Genomic DNA, 18,028 nt, shown 5'->3' on the forward strand with positions numbered 1-18,028 from the left:
TATGTAGGGATTTTAATTAAAGTTCAATGACCATATATTTTCAAAGGCTGTCACTGGAAACCTAGATTAAAATTTTACATTCTTAAACCTCATAATTTAGGTAAAAAAGCTGATCACAGAATCCTTTTCAAAGTGGGAGATTTACTCTGAAGGCATTAGACTTCTGCAAGGTACGTGATCAAAGTTGCACATGTGGAAGAAAATGTATGTGTAATAGAAAAGTCTTTGCTTGTTCAGGGGGAGATAATGTGATGGCTGTAAGGAATGCAAACAGTCTCTCAACTTGTGCCTGCAATAAACTTTCTGTGTTGCATTTTCTGATCTTGCAAACATAAAACTCTGTAACAGTTTTCTTTTAGGCTCAGAAGGAACTTTTTCAAAGTGAAGGCCTGTTCGTGTAAGGTTAAGGCAGACAAAACAATGTTTGTTCCAGATTTCATACCTAACTGGAGTTTATTTCTTTCTGTGTCTCCCTGGCTCGTCCGAGTGCGATTCATGCCTAAATTAATCCGTCACATGAAGCTCCTCATCAATAAGTTACTTGTGTTTGTGTTTCTGTTGCGCTGTGTTTTGCTGCATAGCATGCGAAGGTTCAAGAGGCGGATGTGAAAACCTAGTCATGTCCCATTGTCTCTAGCCACAACACAGGATGTGGTGGACTGTACACACACACACACACACACACAAACAAATAAGGAACAAGCACAAACACCGAAACTGGACAGGCAGGACATAGGTGACCTCATCCACGTGGGACTAAACCAATAGGCAAAATATCCCTCGTTCTATTCAGTCCACCACTGAGGACATTATTTGTATAGCCCCAGGAGCTGCTTCCCGCTGCTCATGGTAAATGTCAAGACTCATCATTGCTGAATGAGAGTTTGCTGCACAATTTACTTGTCTGCAGTCTCCCAGTGTTTTTAATCTCTTGAATAAAGGTGCTGTGTGTTTATTTAGCTAGTGTGTTTCCGTTCTCTGCCTTTGTTGCAGCAGCCATTTAGCACCGTAGGTAGTATTTCCATTTCTCTATTTATTGAGGTTCATTCAAATCCTCCCCTGCACCTTTTTCTTTCTCATCTACTCCCATCTTCTTTCATCTGCTCTCTGTCCCCTTCTCCTCTTCTTCTCTGTCCATTTCTCCATCTGTCTGCTGTCTCTGTTTAGATATCTGTTTGTGTATGTGGCTTAACCTCTCTGAGCATGTAGACGTTACATATGCCCTGTTCTTTCTCTAATTGGTTCTCTGTATTCATGTGGGGATGCAGAACGAGGGAGGGAGACTGCAGGCAAAGCTGACTCTTAATAAATGTCAGTCCACGGGCGGGTTACGGATGGACAGCTCACTGATGGGCTGTTTATAACAAGACGTCACTTAATGCAAGGCAAGACAGGAGATGAGGCGAAGTTACAGAGATAAAGAAAAAAGCATACATCAAGAAAGGGTAGTGTTTCTTGCCAGTGAGAGATGGGGAAAAGATGAAAGCGGGACAGGGAGGCAGAAATTACCTCAACAGGAAGAAGGAGACGGAGCAAAACCTCACCTCATCCTACTGCAATCTGAGGGCAGTGATTGTGAAACCACATGGCGTGTGTGACAGGAAGGAGGTCACGTACTAGCAGTGATGTATCTCTGTGAGTCTGCAAACTTGTGATTTGTGTGTGCGACGCTTCCTAACTGGGTTTACCAGAGGAGATGTTCAAAGTTCAGCTGATACCAACTTGGCTGCCAGTCATCCTTAGTTATTTGGAACAATAATAACCTGCGTCAGAACTACTTAGCTGACAATAACAGCTAAAAGTATATGTTAGGTAGTTAATTTAAATGTATTCATAGTTAAAATACATTAAGTAAATATTTAGAACATGCAAATGTGTTGGCAGATCCTGAAATGCTTAGTAAAATGTAATGCATACCATAGACTGTATACAAAAGATGAACCTGGCAGATGTGACATCACCCATTTGTTATTCAGATAACTTTTTTTTTTAAATGAGTCATGACGAGTGAGTGGTGGAGGTGACTAAGAAACTGAGGGACACTGCATGCCCGCGTGGTAGCAACTTGTCAACCCACCCTAAAGTTGCTTCATCCTCCTTTCTGACAATAACAGTAACCATAATTTACAAAATTAACATAATCTTGCATTGAGTAAGACTAAAAGCTAGAAAACAGAGTGACCTATGTAAGCAGGTTGTTAGTCAGCTGTCAGCTGGCCATGGTGGGTACTGCTTGTTGGCACATTGGAATATGACAAGCCACGACTCTGTGCTCATCTCTCCCACAGTGACGGAGGCCAGTGAGCCTGCAGGCTGCCCTCACATTAATGTCTTGACATTATCTGATAGCTCTCTGGGCCTGTGTCAGAGGGCTGACCCGAAGCATTGCTTTGAATGTTGCAGTTTGGGTAAATGCCTAAGGTGTTAAATAATAAGGATATTTCATAGGTTTGGGGGTGGAGGAGACAATATTTAGTCTAAGCCTGTCATGTTTATTATATCAAGAGACATTATGTGTACGTGATGTTGTAGACACCTACTGTCTTATCATTTGGCACCTGATGGACATATTTAGGAATATATTTCTTAAAGATTGTATCAGATTTGAGCAGATCATTAGACTTTTCAAACAGAAAAGCCTCTTGGGTTTTCCTTGTGGGCGTTAGTCTAGGTTTTATGATTCTTAGTTTGTTGACTGTGCACCAGACTGACTCCATCTCTGTGGAGGATGAAAGATGGTTTGCTCACTTGCCCATCCTGTCAGGCAGAGCCAAAAAACAGTTGGATGTCAAACAACATTTTTGTAACCAGGCAGAGGGATGTACTGGTAGAAAGAGATGCAGGGAGGTTTGAGGGGTGGAGGTTGGTCTCTTCGCCACTTTTAATGTAACACACTTGTCTGGCTTTGAACACCTCATTTCTAGTCTTGACATAAAATTTAGTTAAACTAAGGTTAGTAGAAGAGTTTCTGCTCCTTAGGTTGGTAACACTGTACTTTTTATCTGCCTTGTTGGAGTGCACAGCAGTTTTAAACTCCTGTAGTTTCACATTCAGAGCGTCGGCAGTGCAGTTTTTCATAGGGGGAGATCTTTCATTTCTATGTTCTAGAAGGACTCTCGGTGTATTAACTGCCCATTTCATAGTTTTATTGTTTTATTAGTTGCATCCTAATTCTTGTATTCTTGAAGTAGTTTAAAAGAAACAATCACAATAATAACCAACATAGCAGACAGAGTATAAAGATATGTGCATTAGTGGAACAGTGGTGTGGTGGTTAGGACTGTCATGGCACAGTAAGAGGGGTCCTAGGTTCAAATCTACCAGCTCCAACTCGGTGTGCAGTTTACATGCTCTCCCAATAATCTCTGGTGATTCTAAATGGACCGTAAATGTGAATGCGAGCATGAATGGTTGTCTGTCTCTTTGTTTGGTGACCAGTCCAGGCTGCACCCCACCCCATGACAGCTGGGATAGGTCCAGCCTCTCAGAAACCCTGATAAGCGAAAGAAAATGGATAGATGGAGAACAGAGTGTGCAGTTGTAAGGGGATAGACAGAAAAGATGAAAATAAGGCATCACATGAAAGCAGATGATTTTTTTCCCATGCTACTAAAACACCACAGTCTTTGTGCTTAAACAAGCAGTTTTGATAAAAAAGAAAGACTTGAAGTAGATGCTTACTTGAAAGAGGTTGCCTACAGAGGTGATTGTCATTTGCTTTCAAGTCTTGGCCCTTGGAAAAGTGACTGCTTTTCATGTCCAGTTTGATTTATAATTTCTAAACTGTGAGTTTAGACTTTACTGCCACACTCAAAACTAGAATTAGCAGTGCCACCTGAGCCAAAGTTTTGAAGTTCGGTAAGAATTTCCTGGTGGAAATGGCCAGAAATTGGCTCGACTTTCTGAACACAGGACTTCCCAATCTTTCAAGCAGATGTTTCATCAGGAGGAAATTCAGGGAGCAGCTGCTCCAAGACCTTGACGTAGGATTCTACAGTGTAAAGCTGGGTAGAAAAAAACAACAGATCACTGACAGTTGTGAGCGTTGTTCTAGACAGTGCTTCGTGTAAATTATTTAATTTGGTATCATCTGGTTAACTCGCTAACTGTTGTAACACGTTGGCAAACTTTAACCTACTTTAGATTGAGGCTACCCATTAATCAAGAAGAATGAACAGACAGCTTCACTGGAACCACTTAGCAGGTGTCCTTCATCAGAAATTAATGGCCACTGACATATTCACCCAGACCAACACGGAAAATATTAATTATTTATTTGTATCATTGCAGCAACTGCTTTTAAATAATAAATGGCCTAATATAACATCCAGAGGGTAATTGATGTGTTAGTGTACATGCAAACAAACTGTGCTTTTTATAGCGTTTTAACATAAAAGCAACTCTTCTATGTTACTTCCTCCTAAATATGTATATGGTTATTGTTTGTGTTATTGGGTGGGTGCTTTTGTACCCGTGCATGCTTGTGTATATACGTCCCCATGAGCCTAAAATATATGTGTTATGTTTTGTTTGTTGTCGTGGGGGCTAGTTAGAGATGTGTGTGTGTGTGTGTGTGTGTGTGTCCTGGTGTGCTTTCAGGAATCCTACCCGCTGGGCTTAGAACCTGCTGCTTCCTCTTGTCTTCATACCAAAACAAGAGCTACAGTTTGTTTATTGTTTTGCCTGCTTTATTTATCTTTTTATTGTCGTCAAAGTTCCCACTGTCTCCCCTGACGTGCACTCCACTCTTCTATGCTTTTAGTTACTCCCTGCAGTTTTCAGAGTTTAGAGAAAATGAGGGTTTTATCAAAAGGACAGTTGAAAAAGGAAGAAAATATTAAGAGGGATAAAGTCAGTGGGCCAGTTTATTGCTCGATGCTTTTTTTTTTCCTTTTTTTTTTCCAAATCAAAGAAATTAGAAAGTCTGAGTGATGTGTTGGCCCCATTACATGTTTTCAGAAGGCCCCTGACTTACCGTTTGCAGGATGGGTTTTCCATCATGTCATCTATTGTATGTCATAAGTCTGACAGAGCTTTGGAAAATAACTTTTCTTCTTTGTGTATTTGTGTGGGGAGTGCACGTGTACGCGCATATCTGCTTGTGCCCGTTTCTGTTATAAATACCAGAGGTGATTGACAGTTTCTAGTGTTTGGCTTTGACAGCTCTTATTTGTTGCACTCAACGGGCTTTTGGTGAATGGCTGACGTTTTGAGGTTCCATGTCTGTCACTGTGTGATGGCTACAGGGCAGTGTTGTAGAGTGGATACCAGTTAATGGTTGCCCCTCTTTCAGCATTTATGCATAGAGCATATGTGGCTCCTATAGACTGCTTTTTCTCAATGGCTACGGTCTCAACGGGTCATGGGAAGATTAAACATGGTTAATTATTGCGCTGGTGATTTCTGTTTTTTTTTTTTCATTTCTGAACATAAGAGCTATTGTGTACTGTTACACTGTATATGTTTAAAAGAAAGGTTTCATGTTACTGAAAATGGGTTTTTGACAGTTTGATTGTTATTTGTGCATTTTACTACTACAATATAAAATAAAAAGTTAAAATAATACCAGTATTTCAGTGTTTCAGACTCACTTTTCTGGCAATCAGATATCTCAAACAAAAGTTATATCACAGCACTGAAGAGCACTGAACTACTCTGATCTTTGCCTAATGGTGGTGTATGTGAGGACAAAAATGTCAGACACTGACGGCTCAGGGAGATGAAACAATCTTTAACCTTGCCGCCCCTTTTGCAATAGCGAAAATAAAAAAGCAGGTAATTGTCTTGTGGTTTTGCAGAGATAGGATGTCACACTTTATTGAAGTTCTATGTAGGTAGCACTTTTTTTAACGCAAAAATAGTACAAATGTTGGATGCTAGGATAGGATAATTCTATAATCTGCAACCTGTGGGCAGTTTTCAGTTCACTGGGTGGAGTTCTTGAGTAGAAACATCTTTGTATTAATTACGTCTTGTAATCAGTAGTGACCATTTACTTGCAAATCATGCTTTACCCCAAAAAACCTTCTGAATACTAATACCATGTATTGTGCCTGTCCACTAACTGGCTGAGGGAATACCCAGCAACATGCCTTAATTTGAGAAATGCTGGCTCTAATAGATCATGACATTTTGGACGTTTTAAGGGTCAGTAGTCACCATTTTGTAATTGTCTTATTATGGCACCCTGTGCTTGTTCCGAAAATGTAGTTACAGCACATATTAGATTTATGATACATTACATTTTGTTTGATTGGTGTGCCATAATGAGTTTAAAGCTCCCCAACAAAGTATAATGCTTAAACAAATTAGTTTTTCTCCTCAGCTGCAACTTTGACCTGTCTCTGATTTTCCCACCTGAGTTCTTCATCCAACAAGGTGAATCAGGTGGCTGCAATCTAGGCAAATCTCAGAAGTGTTGATGAGATAGACACATTGACAGAAGCACTCGTGGCATGAAAGAGGATGTAGCACACCTGTGGCTGTGCAGCAAACAACAAAAATGTTTGAGAGGTTTAAAGACTGTTTTGTCAGCACACCTGCCAGTATTTGAGTTGTTAGTGACAGACAGCTTTGCACCCTTACAACCATGTACATGGAAACACATGCGCCACCATGTATAAATAAACTAGGCTCACATTTGATTTTGACTTTGTTTTTTTTCTGCTATGATGCAACAGATGTGTTTTGGTTGTTAATTTGGATATTAAAGGAAGTTTTAGTATGCAACTTTATTAAGTACATCAACAATGATGAGATTCCAGCGTATTTGATGTAATTGCTGTTTTCTCCTAAACGTCACTCAGTCTTTATGCCACAGTTTTATCACCTGTCTGCATGCCCAGTGAAAGACGAGCGTATCCTCTTTCAGTAACTCCTGCTGATCACCCTTCAGCAAGATGACAGAAAGCAACAGAGACGCCAGGTAGAGCTTGTGAAATTTGGCTAGCACGAACACAGAGAAGAGGATCAGCAGACAGGTTTGCAGTGATGCGTGCACTTTAGGCTAACTGACAAACAGGGGTGTACAGAGGACTTACTGTGAACTGGCTACAGAGAGACAGGACGGCAGTCAAGCATAAAGACAACTTGGAGCCAGAAGAATAAGATAAACCAACACTCATTCCATTGTTGCTCCTTTTTGTTTTTTTTGTTAATGCTGTGTATGTTCAGTGAAGCCAGGCTGAAACAAAGAGCATATGTGTATTTTAAAATACCGTATAGCAACCAGGAAAGGGAAGGGTGTATTTGTAACCACCCGCCATAGCAAAGCTTGCATTGTTTTCACCTTGTGTGTCTGTGTGTCATCTCGACAAAGTCTGGCCCTGGAGGGGCAAAGAAGGACAAAGAGGGTTTTGAGCACTTTGGCAGATGTTTATATGTCGGTCTGTCCAGATAGAGTTTGTCAACACAATAACAGCGCTAGTTATGCAAAGCCCAAATTTTACAGCTGTGGTTTCAAATGAAGTTCAAGTCTGAAGATGGATCTGGTCTGAGATATGAGTGCTGAGCAAAGCCCCAAGCACGCAGGCCTAGTGACGGGTTGGCAACCACTGGTCGCTAGGGAAAAATGTGTATTCCAACACACCAACCGCAAATGGAAAATAAGCTAGCAAATGCAAATTTTTATTTCAGTCATTTAGCAATTACCGGACATTGCAAGGATTTCGGGTTGCCACTATGTCACTATCTAGACCTGGGTGACTGGGGCTTAACTTGGTATGAACTACTTCCACTGCGAGTCCCTGCCAGCCTGCAAACATGCTGGTTATAAGTTGTTTAACTGGAGGAGGTGAAGACGGGACTAATGCTGTTACAAATGCATACCTAATCCAATAGTAATTTTTAAAATCAATTCGTTTCTTGAGTACCTATATTTTTTTCACAGCCTTGTGGGACAGGCAACGATCTCATGGTCATCCTACCTTAGGTCAAATGCACTGAAACTGAAGAAAACACCAGCAAATTAAAAGAAAAAAAAGAAGTGATTTAGAGGAGTCAACAATGGGTTGGAGCAGCTGCCTGTAGCTACAGTATTATCTCAATGAAGCAATAAGAACACACATTAACGTGCATATTTTTCCCCTCACAGTACCGACGAATCCTCCACTTCTTTTAAGTGTGTCTCAGTGTAATCTTTCACATATTTCAGTTTCTGTCGTTCCACAGCGTGTCCGTAACATCATTATCTTCCCTAATCATTTCCGCTGTGTTTTGCAAGGTTTTTCCAGCATTGTTCTATTTGCAGGTGTTTTCTCACGCTGCAGTGTGTTTGACCTCTCAAGGCCACTGTACTTTTTTTCTTATTTTTAAACCATTTTATGTATATTAAAATATAATATTTTCCACAGCAGTTGAGGTCCAAGAGCTCACTGGTGTCACAGCTCATGTATTGCCATCAAAAGATGGTCACTAATTACAAGTGTGTGTGTGTGTGTGTGTGTGTGTGTGTGTGTGTGGTGAGAATAGGGCCACTAAAATCCAATAGCTTAACCTGCATATTCCATCTCCCTTTCTATCTATTTGTCTTTCAGAGTAGAGATTTCTTTGTCTGGAAAAGTCAACAGAGAGACGGCGTTAGAGTCTGCTGTTTGAATAAACTTTGAAAGAGCTCATAGTCACAGAAAACTTGTAATGCAGCAAAGTGACAAAGATTGTACCATATCCTCTTACTGCAGAGCTCTTCAGCTGTTGAAATTAAAGCAACTCTTTCTTTCTTGTGTTGCATTAAAGGAACCAGAAAGGCAGGTTAATAGCGCCTTTATTCTAAAGTTTTTCATTAAAACTTTTGCATCACATTTGTTTTGGTTGAGATGAACTGCAAAACATTTTTTCGTGATAAATATTTCAACTTTAATGCTCTCAAAATCTGTCAGAATCAGTGGCTTCAAAACTTCTTAAATCATTTATGTCAGTTGCCATAAACATGTGGGACGTATCAAGACCTAAAAATATTTTATTACTCTTTACAGTTTGTGTAAATACCAAGAGGATGAGTCTGTTTTTATTTTTTCACAGCCTTCATGTATTTTTCTGCTAATTAAGACCTCTCATGAATGTGACATCATTTCTGGAAGAAGTGCCAAGTTTAATGTTAAAAACCTTCCACATGGGTATCTAGGTGCCCCAGAGGGAAAACGCTTATCTAGGGAAATGCTTTTTCTTTCCCAACTGTCATGTCTATGGCACAGCTGGTTGCTTCTACACACACAGATGACAGAGGCAGGCTGAGAAGTTAAAGAAAGTAATCATGTGATGAACACTGCACCAGAATTAAAAAAATAACTCGTGAATTCATCTTGCAGAAAAGTTTAAGGGTCTGTGTTCACAGGCACAGGAATCTCTAATGACCTTGTTTCTGGAGGGGCTTTTTTTTTTCAAAACAGCTTGTTTTTACAAGGTTAAAAAGTATTTTGTTCAGTAGATCAAAATAATTCGGTTGTTAGTCACAGCTAGGATTAGTTTCACCTCAGACGTGACAGGACAGTGTTTGTATTGTAAATGCCACCACTTCTTGAGAAGTGATACAGACGAGCGCAGTCGTATTTCACAACTATTTTCAGCTGAAACTGTCGTGAGCGCAGCAGCAAAACAAAGCTGTACAGTGAGCATGTTTTTGCACAGAGGACTGTGAGTGCTGTCAACCCTGAACTTCACAGAATGTGCCTTGAAAATAGACACACACACAAAAAAAACTGCTGTACTGAGAACCTAACTTTGAATTTGCAAACAATCTTCCAGAAATGCGAGAATACAAACCCTTCTCACTCACACTCGAGATTATGGTGAATTAACCTGTACGGGCACAGGGACAGCACGCAGACTCCACACAGAAAGGCTCTCAATCAAACACGAAATTGTTTTGCTGTGAGGTGACGTTGTTCACCGCGGCACCACTGTGATGCCCCTTCACACGGCCACACATATCATTTAACTATTCTGCAGAAGATTGATTGTCACTTGTATTCAACACTTGAGTCTGATTTGCTTCACATCGTGTCTGTCTGGTATCGACTCTGCCATGCATATTTTAAGATTGCTTCACCCAGCAGACAGCTTCACCCTGACATTGAAAAGTGCCCCACTTTCAGTCTCTATCGCTCTCTGTGAAATTATCCACAGCTGTGTTGTTATATCAGGTTTGCAAATTTCTGGATTTAAGTAATAGAAGAGGGTTTTTTTTGTTTGTTACAAAGAACCTTCTCTTAGATTCTTATTCTGTCTTTGAGAGTCACATTTTCCTCTACTCTTGCTTTCAGTATGCTGCTCATTTCTCCCATCCTCTCTTTTTTTGTCATTCTATTTTCCTTGTCATGTTGTACTCACTCTCCCGTTCCTTATTCCCACCATGCCCTTCTTTGTTTTATATTTGTCAGAAATAAGAAATCCAGTTTTTGTGTAGTGCTCAGGAAAGAAAAAAATCACTCCTTTGACAAGTGTTTCAAATCCAAGCCTTACTTTATTGTACTGGAGCAAATAATTTATGAAGAGTGTGTTTTTGCGTCCTCCTAGCCCCATTCCAATGAACTCCGTGTGAATTAAGAGCCGTTACTGCTCCATGTTGTCCACCACAGTCTCTTTAAAATTGTTATAACTGGCTACAGTAACAACTTGATGAGATAAAAGCACCATTTGTTGAAAGTGTCGTTTTCTTTATCAATTGGAACACATTGATTGGAGCACTCAAGAATACAACAAACCTCTTTAAGCCGAATAACACGAAATTGCTCTGTTCTCAACGTCAGTGCTGGAGTTACCCGTTGTTCGTCTAGATGACAGAAGATGATTGCCTCTCTGAGCTTCAGGAGGAGTAGTGTTTTTCCGTTTCATATTTATTTAAAAGGGAAATTCTTGTTTAAAATGCTTCAGTTTGGGTTTAGGTTTTAGGTCATGGTCAGATTTTGTTGTGTTCCTCGGAGTAATGTCGGAGATCAGAAATAGTAAGATCTATAAAATAAACTATGACAAGCAGAAAAAACAAAACAAAACTCAGGAGCCCAAGGATAAACAGGTTGTACGAGAACAAGACAGAGTCGGCATTCACACTTGTGACTCTGCGGTCATAAAGAAAACACACCTGTTATACAAATATGCCGATATTTATTTGACCTGATTGTGACACTCGATGGAAAGTCAATAGACCAGTAAAGTCAGGGGACTAGCAAAGGTCACCTTAAGCCTGGAAATTTATCTAAGGTTTCTCCAGACCTGCACTATGAATCACAAATGTCAAACTGCTGGTGGAAAAAGAGATGAAGTCCAACATCTGTGCCATCTGTGTGTGAAATATTTGGTGTTTGCAGCTCCAGGTAAAAAGTCAGGAGATGACTGGAGCTACTAGGTTTCCTCACCTGGGTGCAACAAATGTATGTGCCAAGTTCATAGAAATCCATCGTTGAAAACTATATATACTCACCAGCCAATTCATTAGGTACACTTGTGCAACTGGTTCTTATATATTTCTACTCGATGACTCAAAGCTCTTGATACAACATACCCCATTCATGCATTCATAGAAGCACTTTTTTGAGCTTAAATGCTTTCTGTCTAACATTTGCACACATTCACAGTATCGTGCCCAAGGATATTTAGCATGCAGACTGGAGCAGCCAGGGAACGAAACACCAACCTTCCGATTAGTAGATGACCTGCTCTGCCTCCTGAGCAACAGCCACAGTTTATCCTTAATACAAAGATCTTATATCTAATCCAGCATCAGAAGGGGGAAAAAGGTAAAAGAGAAAATATCCAGTGAATGGCAGATCTCTGTGAGAAAGGGTCGTATTGCCAAAGAGGAACAGAGGAAAATGGCTATACTTCTTCGAGCTGATGTAACTCAGATAACCACTTGTTGCAAAAAAAAGTAGGGGAAGAGCATCTCTGAATACGACAGTTGAACCTTGAAGTAAATGGGCTATAGCAGCAACTAGAGCTCGTTTGCTTCAAGGATGCCATTGTTGTCAGCTAAGAAATGCAAATTGTTATACAGTTCACCTAGGCTCACCAAAACTGACCAGTAGAAGGTTGGAAAAACAGTGTGTGGCCTTATGAGCCTTTATTTTTGCTGGGGTAGGGTCAGAATGTGCCAAAAACAGCAACAACCAAAGCATGCATCCATCCTGCTCTCTACCTGCAGTTTGGCCAGGTGTTAGCGTAATGATGTAGGGGATATTTCCTCGGCACACTTTGGGCCTTTTAGTACCAACCGAGCATCATTTAAACACCACAGCATACCTGACTGCTGTTTCTGATCATGTCCCTTCATGACCACAGTGTGGCCATTTTCTGATGGCTGCTGCCAGCAGGATAACGTGTCATGTCACAAAGCTTCAAAATCATTTTAAACTGGTTTCGTGTACATGACAGTGAGTTCGCTGTATTCAAATAGCCCCCATAGTCATCAGATGTCAATCCAGAAGAGCGCCTGTAAGATGTGATGGAATGAGAGATTTGCATCATAGATGTGAAGCTGACAAATCTGCAGCAACTGTGTGATGCTATCATGTCAATATGGACTAAAATCTCTGAGGAATGTTTCCAGCACCTGTAAGAATTAAGGCAGTCCTGGGGATAAAAAGACTATATAAAAAATGAAATAAGGAAAATAACAATAATAATAACAAAATTTTAACCCAATTTTGGTGCTATAAAGGAAATAGCATGTTTGGGGTCCAGCTTTTTAAAGCTGCCAGTTAGACAGGCTGTCTACCTCGATTTAAAAGTAAAACTTCAAGTGAACACAGCCAGAATATAAGTAACCATTTATCACATAATGAAAGAAAGTAAGATGTTACATTGACATTACAGTCAGTTTTGATAGTAATGGTACCTTTTTTTTCTCCTCTAACATTTCCTATAATGTGCATCTATTTAATATCTCACTGTCTTTGTTTCTCTGCTATCAAACTGCGCATCCAGATTGGAGAAACTGACATAACAACGTTGTTATTACTGATAGCACTGAAGGCCAGAGCTGTGGAAATCATGTGCTTGTTGTAATTTCGCTTTAAGTGTCCAGAGACTAAAGAATTAACATGGCGTCCTCATGGTGAGTTATGCTGTAATCCCCAAAGAGTCTTTATCCTCTGTGACTTTGTTGACTCATCTTGAGAATTGTACAAGTGACATTGTTGAGAGCTTTTAGCACTGAGAGAAAAAAAGTTTGTCCTACATTTCAAGGATATATTTCAAGAAGTTTTGTTGATTTATTTTATGACTTTATAGCTCCTTTATTTGCTAATTTACGCCTTTGCTCGTTCATTCTCCCTCATGCTTTGGGTTTCCCTCAGTGTCTAGCCTATATACGGTCTAACATGTAGTGCATATGGAACACCAGATGCAAGTGAATCTGTGATTATGTTAATGGGTTTATCCTGTTTCCTGTTTTCTGTTTTTTTAGCACTAAGACAGATGAAACGTTTATGTATATCTGTGTGTGTGCGTGCGTGCGTGTGCCTACTTTAGGGCTGTATAGGGCTGTGATGACAAGGATGATGCATCCTATCCCCATTAGTGTTAGCCCAGATCTGTCAGAGCCTTGTTGGGTTACTGCCTGGCAAAATCTCAACCCTGAGGAACAATTTGATGGGCCAAACACACACTCACACTCACTCACACTCACATACACATTTAGGAATGTGTTTTCCAAGATAAAACACACACACCACACACACACACACACACACACAGCAGTCTTTTGAAAATCTTATCAGAACACAGTGTCAGTCTCACATTCACAAAAGCGTAACACATGAAGACACCAAGCGGTACAGCGGTTTGTTGTACGCACTTTCTCATAGGTTAGTTTTGATCGCAGTCACAAACATACAACCGTCATTTTGGCTGTCCCTTGTCTTACCTCTGTCAGAAAACAGTAGGCGGCTCAGCCAGCTGACAAGTGTTTATTTCTGCTTTTCCACCAAGTCTCCTGGTGCTGCCGTGACCCGAGCACACTTAAAGACTGTTAACCAAGATAAGTTATTATGCAGCACAGGAGTCTGCTCATTATAATAGTGTTTGCCACAGTGGAGATCAATGGGAGGGAGTTGCGTGAATTGAGGCTGATTAATGCTACTGGAAGCAAAACGTGTTCATCATTCAACTAATTTCACTGCATGCACAATTTTTTCCTTCAAATCAAATCATTTCCTAACAGCAACTGTCTTTCCTCTGAGAAATGATTTATCACCTCGTAGATCTTCTTTGATGTGCATCTTCTTTTCATTTTATCTCGCTCAGTAACAACACTTTATTTAGTTGTTTCAGTACCTGCTGGGCTGTCCTTGCAGCGCTCCCTCAGCTCTAGCTAAATTCAAGGCTGTCCTACATTTTCCTTGTGTTGTGAAGCTGCTGTCGAGTGGGAGCTTTGACAAGAGATAACAGCCCTCTGTGCTCTCTTTTATGGACTTTTAATGTAGCTTCTAATTAATATCTCTGTCATTAATTTACCATGACACATGGCCTCCCTCCACCCACCCAACCAGCCAGCCAGTTAGCTTCAAGCCCCCAAGCTCCGGTTAGTCTCCGAGCACCAAACTGCTGGGAGTGGAGCTTTAGATGGGAGTGTACAATCAGAAAACTCACATTTAGTTTTACTGCCTTTCAGCATGAACTTATTTAATTCCTTTTTCTCCCTTTGTGTCTATCTCGTTCATTCTGTCTTTTCCCTCCTGTCTGCTATCCTTCTTGGATCAGAGTTTGGTACATTTAGGGTAACATCAATAAATGCACTTTAGTTGGCTACAAAACTGCTGTTCTCATTCTGTACTCTCCATCCATTTCACACATTATAGCTATTTTCTCTGTGATGGGTGTTGATAAAGTGTCTCCCCATTACGCCCGCTCACAGAGGTGGATTATCGTTCAGTCTGAGTTTCTGATGGGATAATGATGACGATGATGACGACGATGATGATGGTAGTTCAGTGATGGTTGCCCTTGGTTCTGTATAGTTTTCCACAGAGTCTGCAGAGAAAAAGGCTCCAGGGTTAACCTAAGAATTAGCACATAAAGTAATAAACTTTATGAAACTAAAGGCAAACTTGGACTGTTCATGTATCTTAGTTTGATATTCCAGCTTCACTGATGAAAAATGCATCATTTAATGTATAAAAAAACAAAAGCTGCTCTAACTTTTGTGATCCATCATTAACATGACTTCACTCCTGAGTCTATAACAGGAGCCAGAGGCATTGTTAGACATAAAGATCTACTGTGGCACAGGCTCCCCATTACTCAAATCACACATTTCTTTCTTGAATGTCTGCAGTGTGCTAACCTCAAGTCAATGTGCTGTATGAGCTTCCCCTGGGTAACCCGCTGTTTGTGACATTACACTACACCTGTCTGCTGGTAAAAGGAAACATGTAGACAAATAATCTTAATTTAAGTAGTGAACATGTTTTTAGCTCCAAAAGTCAAACCATGCATATGCAAATGTTTCTTGAACAAGACTAATTTCATTAAACTGTCACATGATTGGATTCATGGTGTTTCACATCTATGTTACTTGATATTTTTTTGTTTCATGAGATGGAAAAAAACCGTTGTTTAAGAATAAACTGGAAAAAGAGTATTTGCTTTGTTTAATTCTGACATAGAAAGCGGATGATGGTTTATATGCTTGATAGTGTAGAAGAAGGAGTGTCCTGTATTATTTAGTCATGTGTGTAGTTTTGTACTACGGTTGGTGACACGGTGACAGAAGTCTACAAGTTTTCAAAGTAAGCCAACAGAATGGAGACAGAGTGATGGGTTTTCCCTGTGCAAGATGGCGGACAGCTTTTTTTCTTCTGTGTATTTTTAAACAACTGATGGATAAGACTTAAAAGATGGTGCATACTGGTCAGAGAGCAGTAATAATTAATGAAGGCTTTTATAGAAAGCACAAGAAGCCAGCTCGAGAAATCTGCGTCATGCCTCTTACCTATGTGCTTTCATCGCTGCTGCTTCTGTATATTTCGGAACTTTTCTTACTTTTTCGATTGTTTCCTCCCATAAATGTTATGCCTCTCTGACTGTCTCTAACCTCGTTTCTCTCGCTGTCTCTCCAGGTTCAGGAAAATGTCTTCGTTGAGTTTAACCACCAGCAACTGCTTGATTTGTACAACAAGGTTCGTTTCGTGTGTGTGTGTCCGTGCCATTTTCATGCCACATCATCTTCGTGTTTTTGTGCCAAGTATCCATGTTGCATTTTGCACTCCTTCATACTTCGATACATTCTACTCCCTCTCTTTTTAAATTTCTCTTTCAGACTTCCTCTGCTTCTTTGTGTCATTCTTTTGTGCACATATTCGCTCCAAAAACTCATCATTTCCCCTCTTTCTTTCAGCTCGAAATCGTCCAAGGACAGCTGGATTCCCTGACATGATGCCTTTTGGACTTTGTACAGCCACACACACACAGACACACACAAGCACACGAACTATATGTTAATGGTGTTTTTGCTGACAGCCATGCAGCTGTTAGAGGCCTAGCAATTAAATTTGTGCTCTGATTTATTTGAGAAATATGTCAAGTTTGAAGGAAGGAGTTCCCTTTTGAACTCCTTTTTGCACTCATTACTCAGAGCCTGGATTTTATAGCGGGAAATTACCCCAAATTCATCAGTATGAGTTGTACTTGAACAAGTTTGTTTAATAATGTTTTCTCCACCCTCTAGTAAATTAATGCTTGCTTTCCTTATACATTCCTTATAACAAGATGTAGCTGATGAAAATGTGCCAACAGTCATTTAGCTTCTTTCCTTTGTACCCTCAGAAAAAGAAAAAAAAAAGGAAATTAAATGTCAAAATGTCATTTGAACTACAACAAATGCATTGTGTAGCTTGAAGAATGAACTACTCTCCATGCCATTCTAATAAAATCTGAAGTGGAGGTGAAATCCATCCAAGCTGTTGTTATTTAGTGAAGGCTCATTATTTCTCATTAAGACCAACCTGGACTGCTGGTTCAACAGATGGGAGTTCTGGGAGGCACAGCAGACCTCCAGCGTGATTGTGTGTATGAGACTGTGTGCACGAATGTGTGTCTGTGAGAACATGGGTGCATGACTGTGTCCTTGTTTGTGCATCTGCCCTTTTGTGTATGCGTGTATGTGCATAATTTCCTCACGTCCACACTGAACCAAAGCTTGAGAAGTTCCCTAATTCCCAGGTGTTGTTTTCCCCTGGAGCTTTAGTGAACCCATTTACTTTATTAGATCTATCCAATAGCTCTTCTCTGCATTCTCTGGTGATTTGATCTGTTAGACTGGTTTTTTTTTTTCTGGCAAAATGAAGAATTTCATTTGTAAAGTGTACAGTCAGTGGCGTGTATATTGGGTGATTGGTTCCTTTTTGTGTATATGTTCAAACTTGCTTACCTATGTAGTGTTTGTCACATGGCTTTTTAAATTTTAAGTCAGTTAGGCACCAGAGAGGGAACAGTAGGTCAACATCTAGCAACCACCAGTAGGGAAAAACGTGTACTCCTGACAGACTGGCAAGTGGTTGCTAGAGATTGAAGTTAGGGTGAGATTGATTGTAAAAGCCCCAGTGATGCAGGCCTGGAGACTAGTCAGAGACCCCAATCACAGGCTGGGAGGGTGGCCTGTATATTCTTCGACTAATTTGCAAATGGTTGCGGGCAGTCACAAGGTGAATTTGGTGGCAAAGAAGACCTCCTTGTAATAACTTTGGTCACCAGCAGATTGCCACAGTTGCCCAGACTTCCATGGAAGGCACCAACTTGCCCGCAAACACTTACTACTAACCGAGCAGTCACAAAACTGTGAAAACTGCAACACACTGTTTAGCATTGCCTTCTGCCCAGCTAGTAGTTGGTGAGCATTTGCAAACATCGTGACATCTTCTATACAAGCTATGGGCAGCTGCACCAGTCTGTTAACGACCAGAGCAATGACGAGGAAGCTTTGGGTGCTGTGGCCTCTTTGTGACCAATTTCATTCAGAAACTGACAGCGACCACTCACCGACCAATTGGGGAATATACATTTTTCCCTAGCAACCAGAGGTTGCCAGGCCAACCAG

The 18,028-nt window shown here is 40.5% G+C and overlaps 1 protein-coding gene across 1 annotated transcript in view; it reads left to right on the plus strand.

The window, feature by feature from the left end:
* Window positions 1-16,891, plus strand: part of commd10 (COMM domain containing 10) — a 65,319-nt gene extending 48,428 nt beyond the window's left edge. The window contains exons 6-7 of the mRNA XM_031750172.2: window positions 16,053-16,112; window positions 16,331-16,891. Coding sequence (XP_031606032.1) covers window positions 16,053-16,112; window positions 16,331-16,369 — 99 coding nt within the window. The 3' untranslated portion in view covers window positions 16,370-16,891. The remainder of the gene's footprint in view (window positions 1-16,052; window positions 16,113-16,330) is intronic.
* The last annotated feature ends 1,137 nt before the right edge of the window (window positions 16,892-18,028 follow it).

This window comes from Oreochromis aureus, linkage group 12, assembly GCF_013358895.1.
Source record: "Oreochromis aureus strain Israel breed Guangdong linkage group 12, ZZ_aureus, whole genome shotgun sequence".
NCBI classification, from domain to species: domain Eukaryota; kingdom Metazoa; phylum Chordata; class Actinopteri; order Cichliformes; family Cichlidae; genus Oreochromis; species Oreochromis aureus.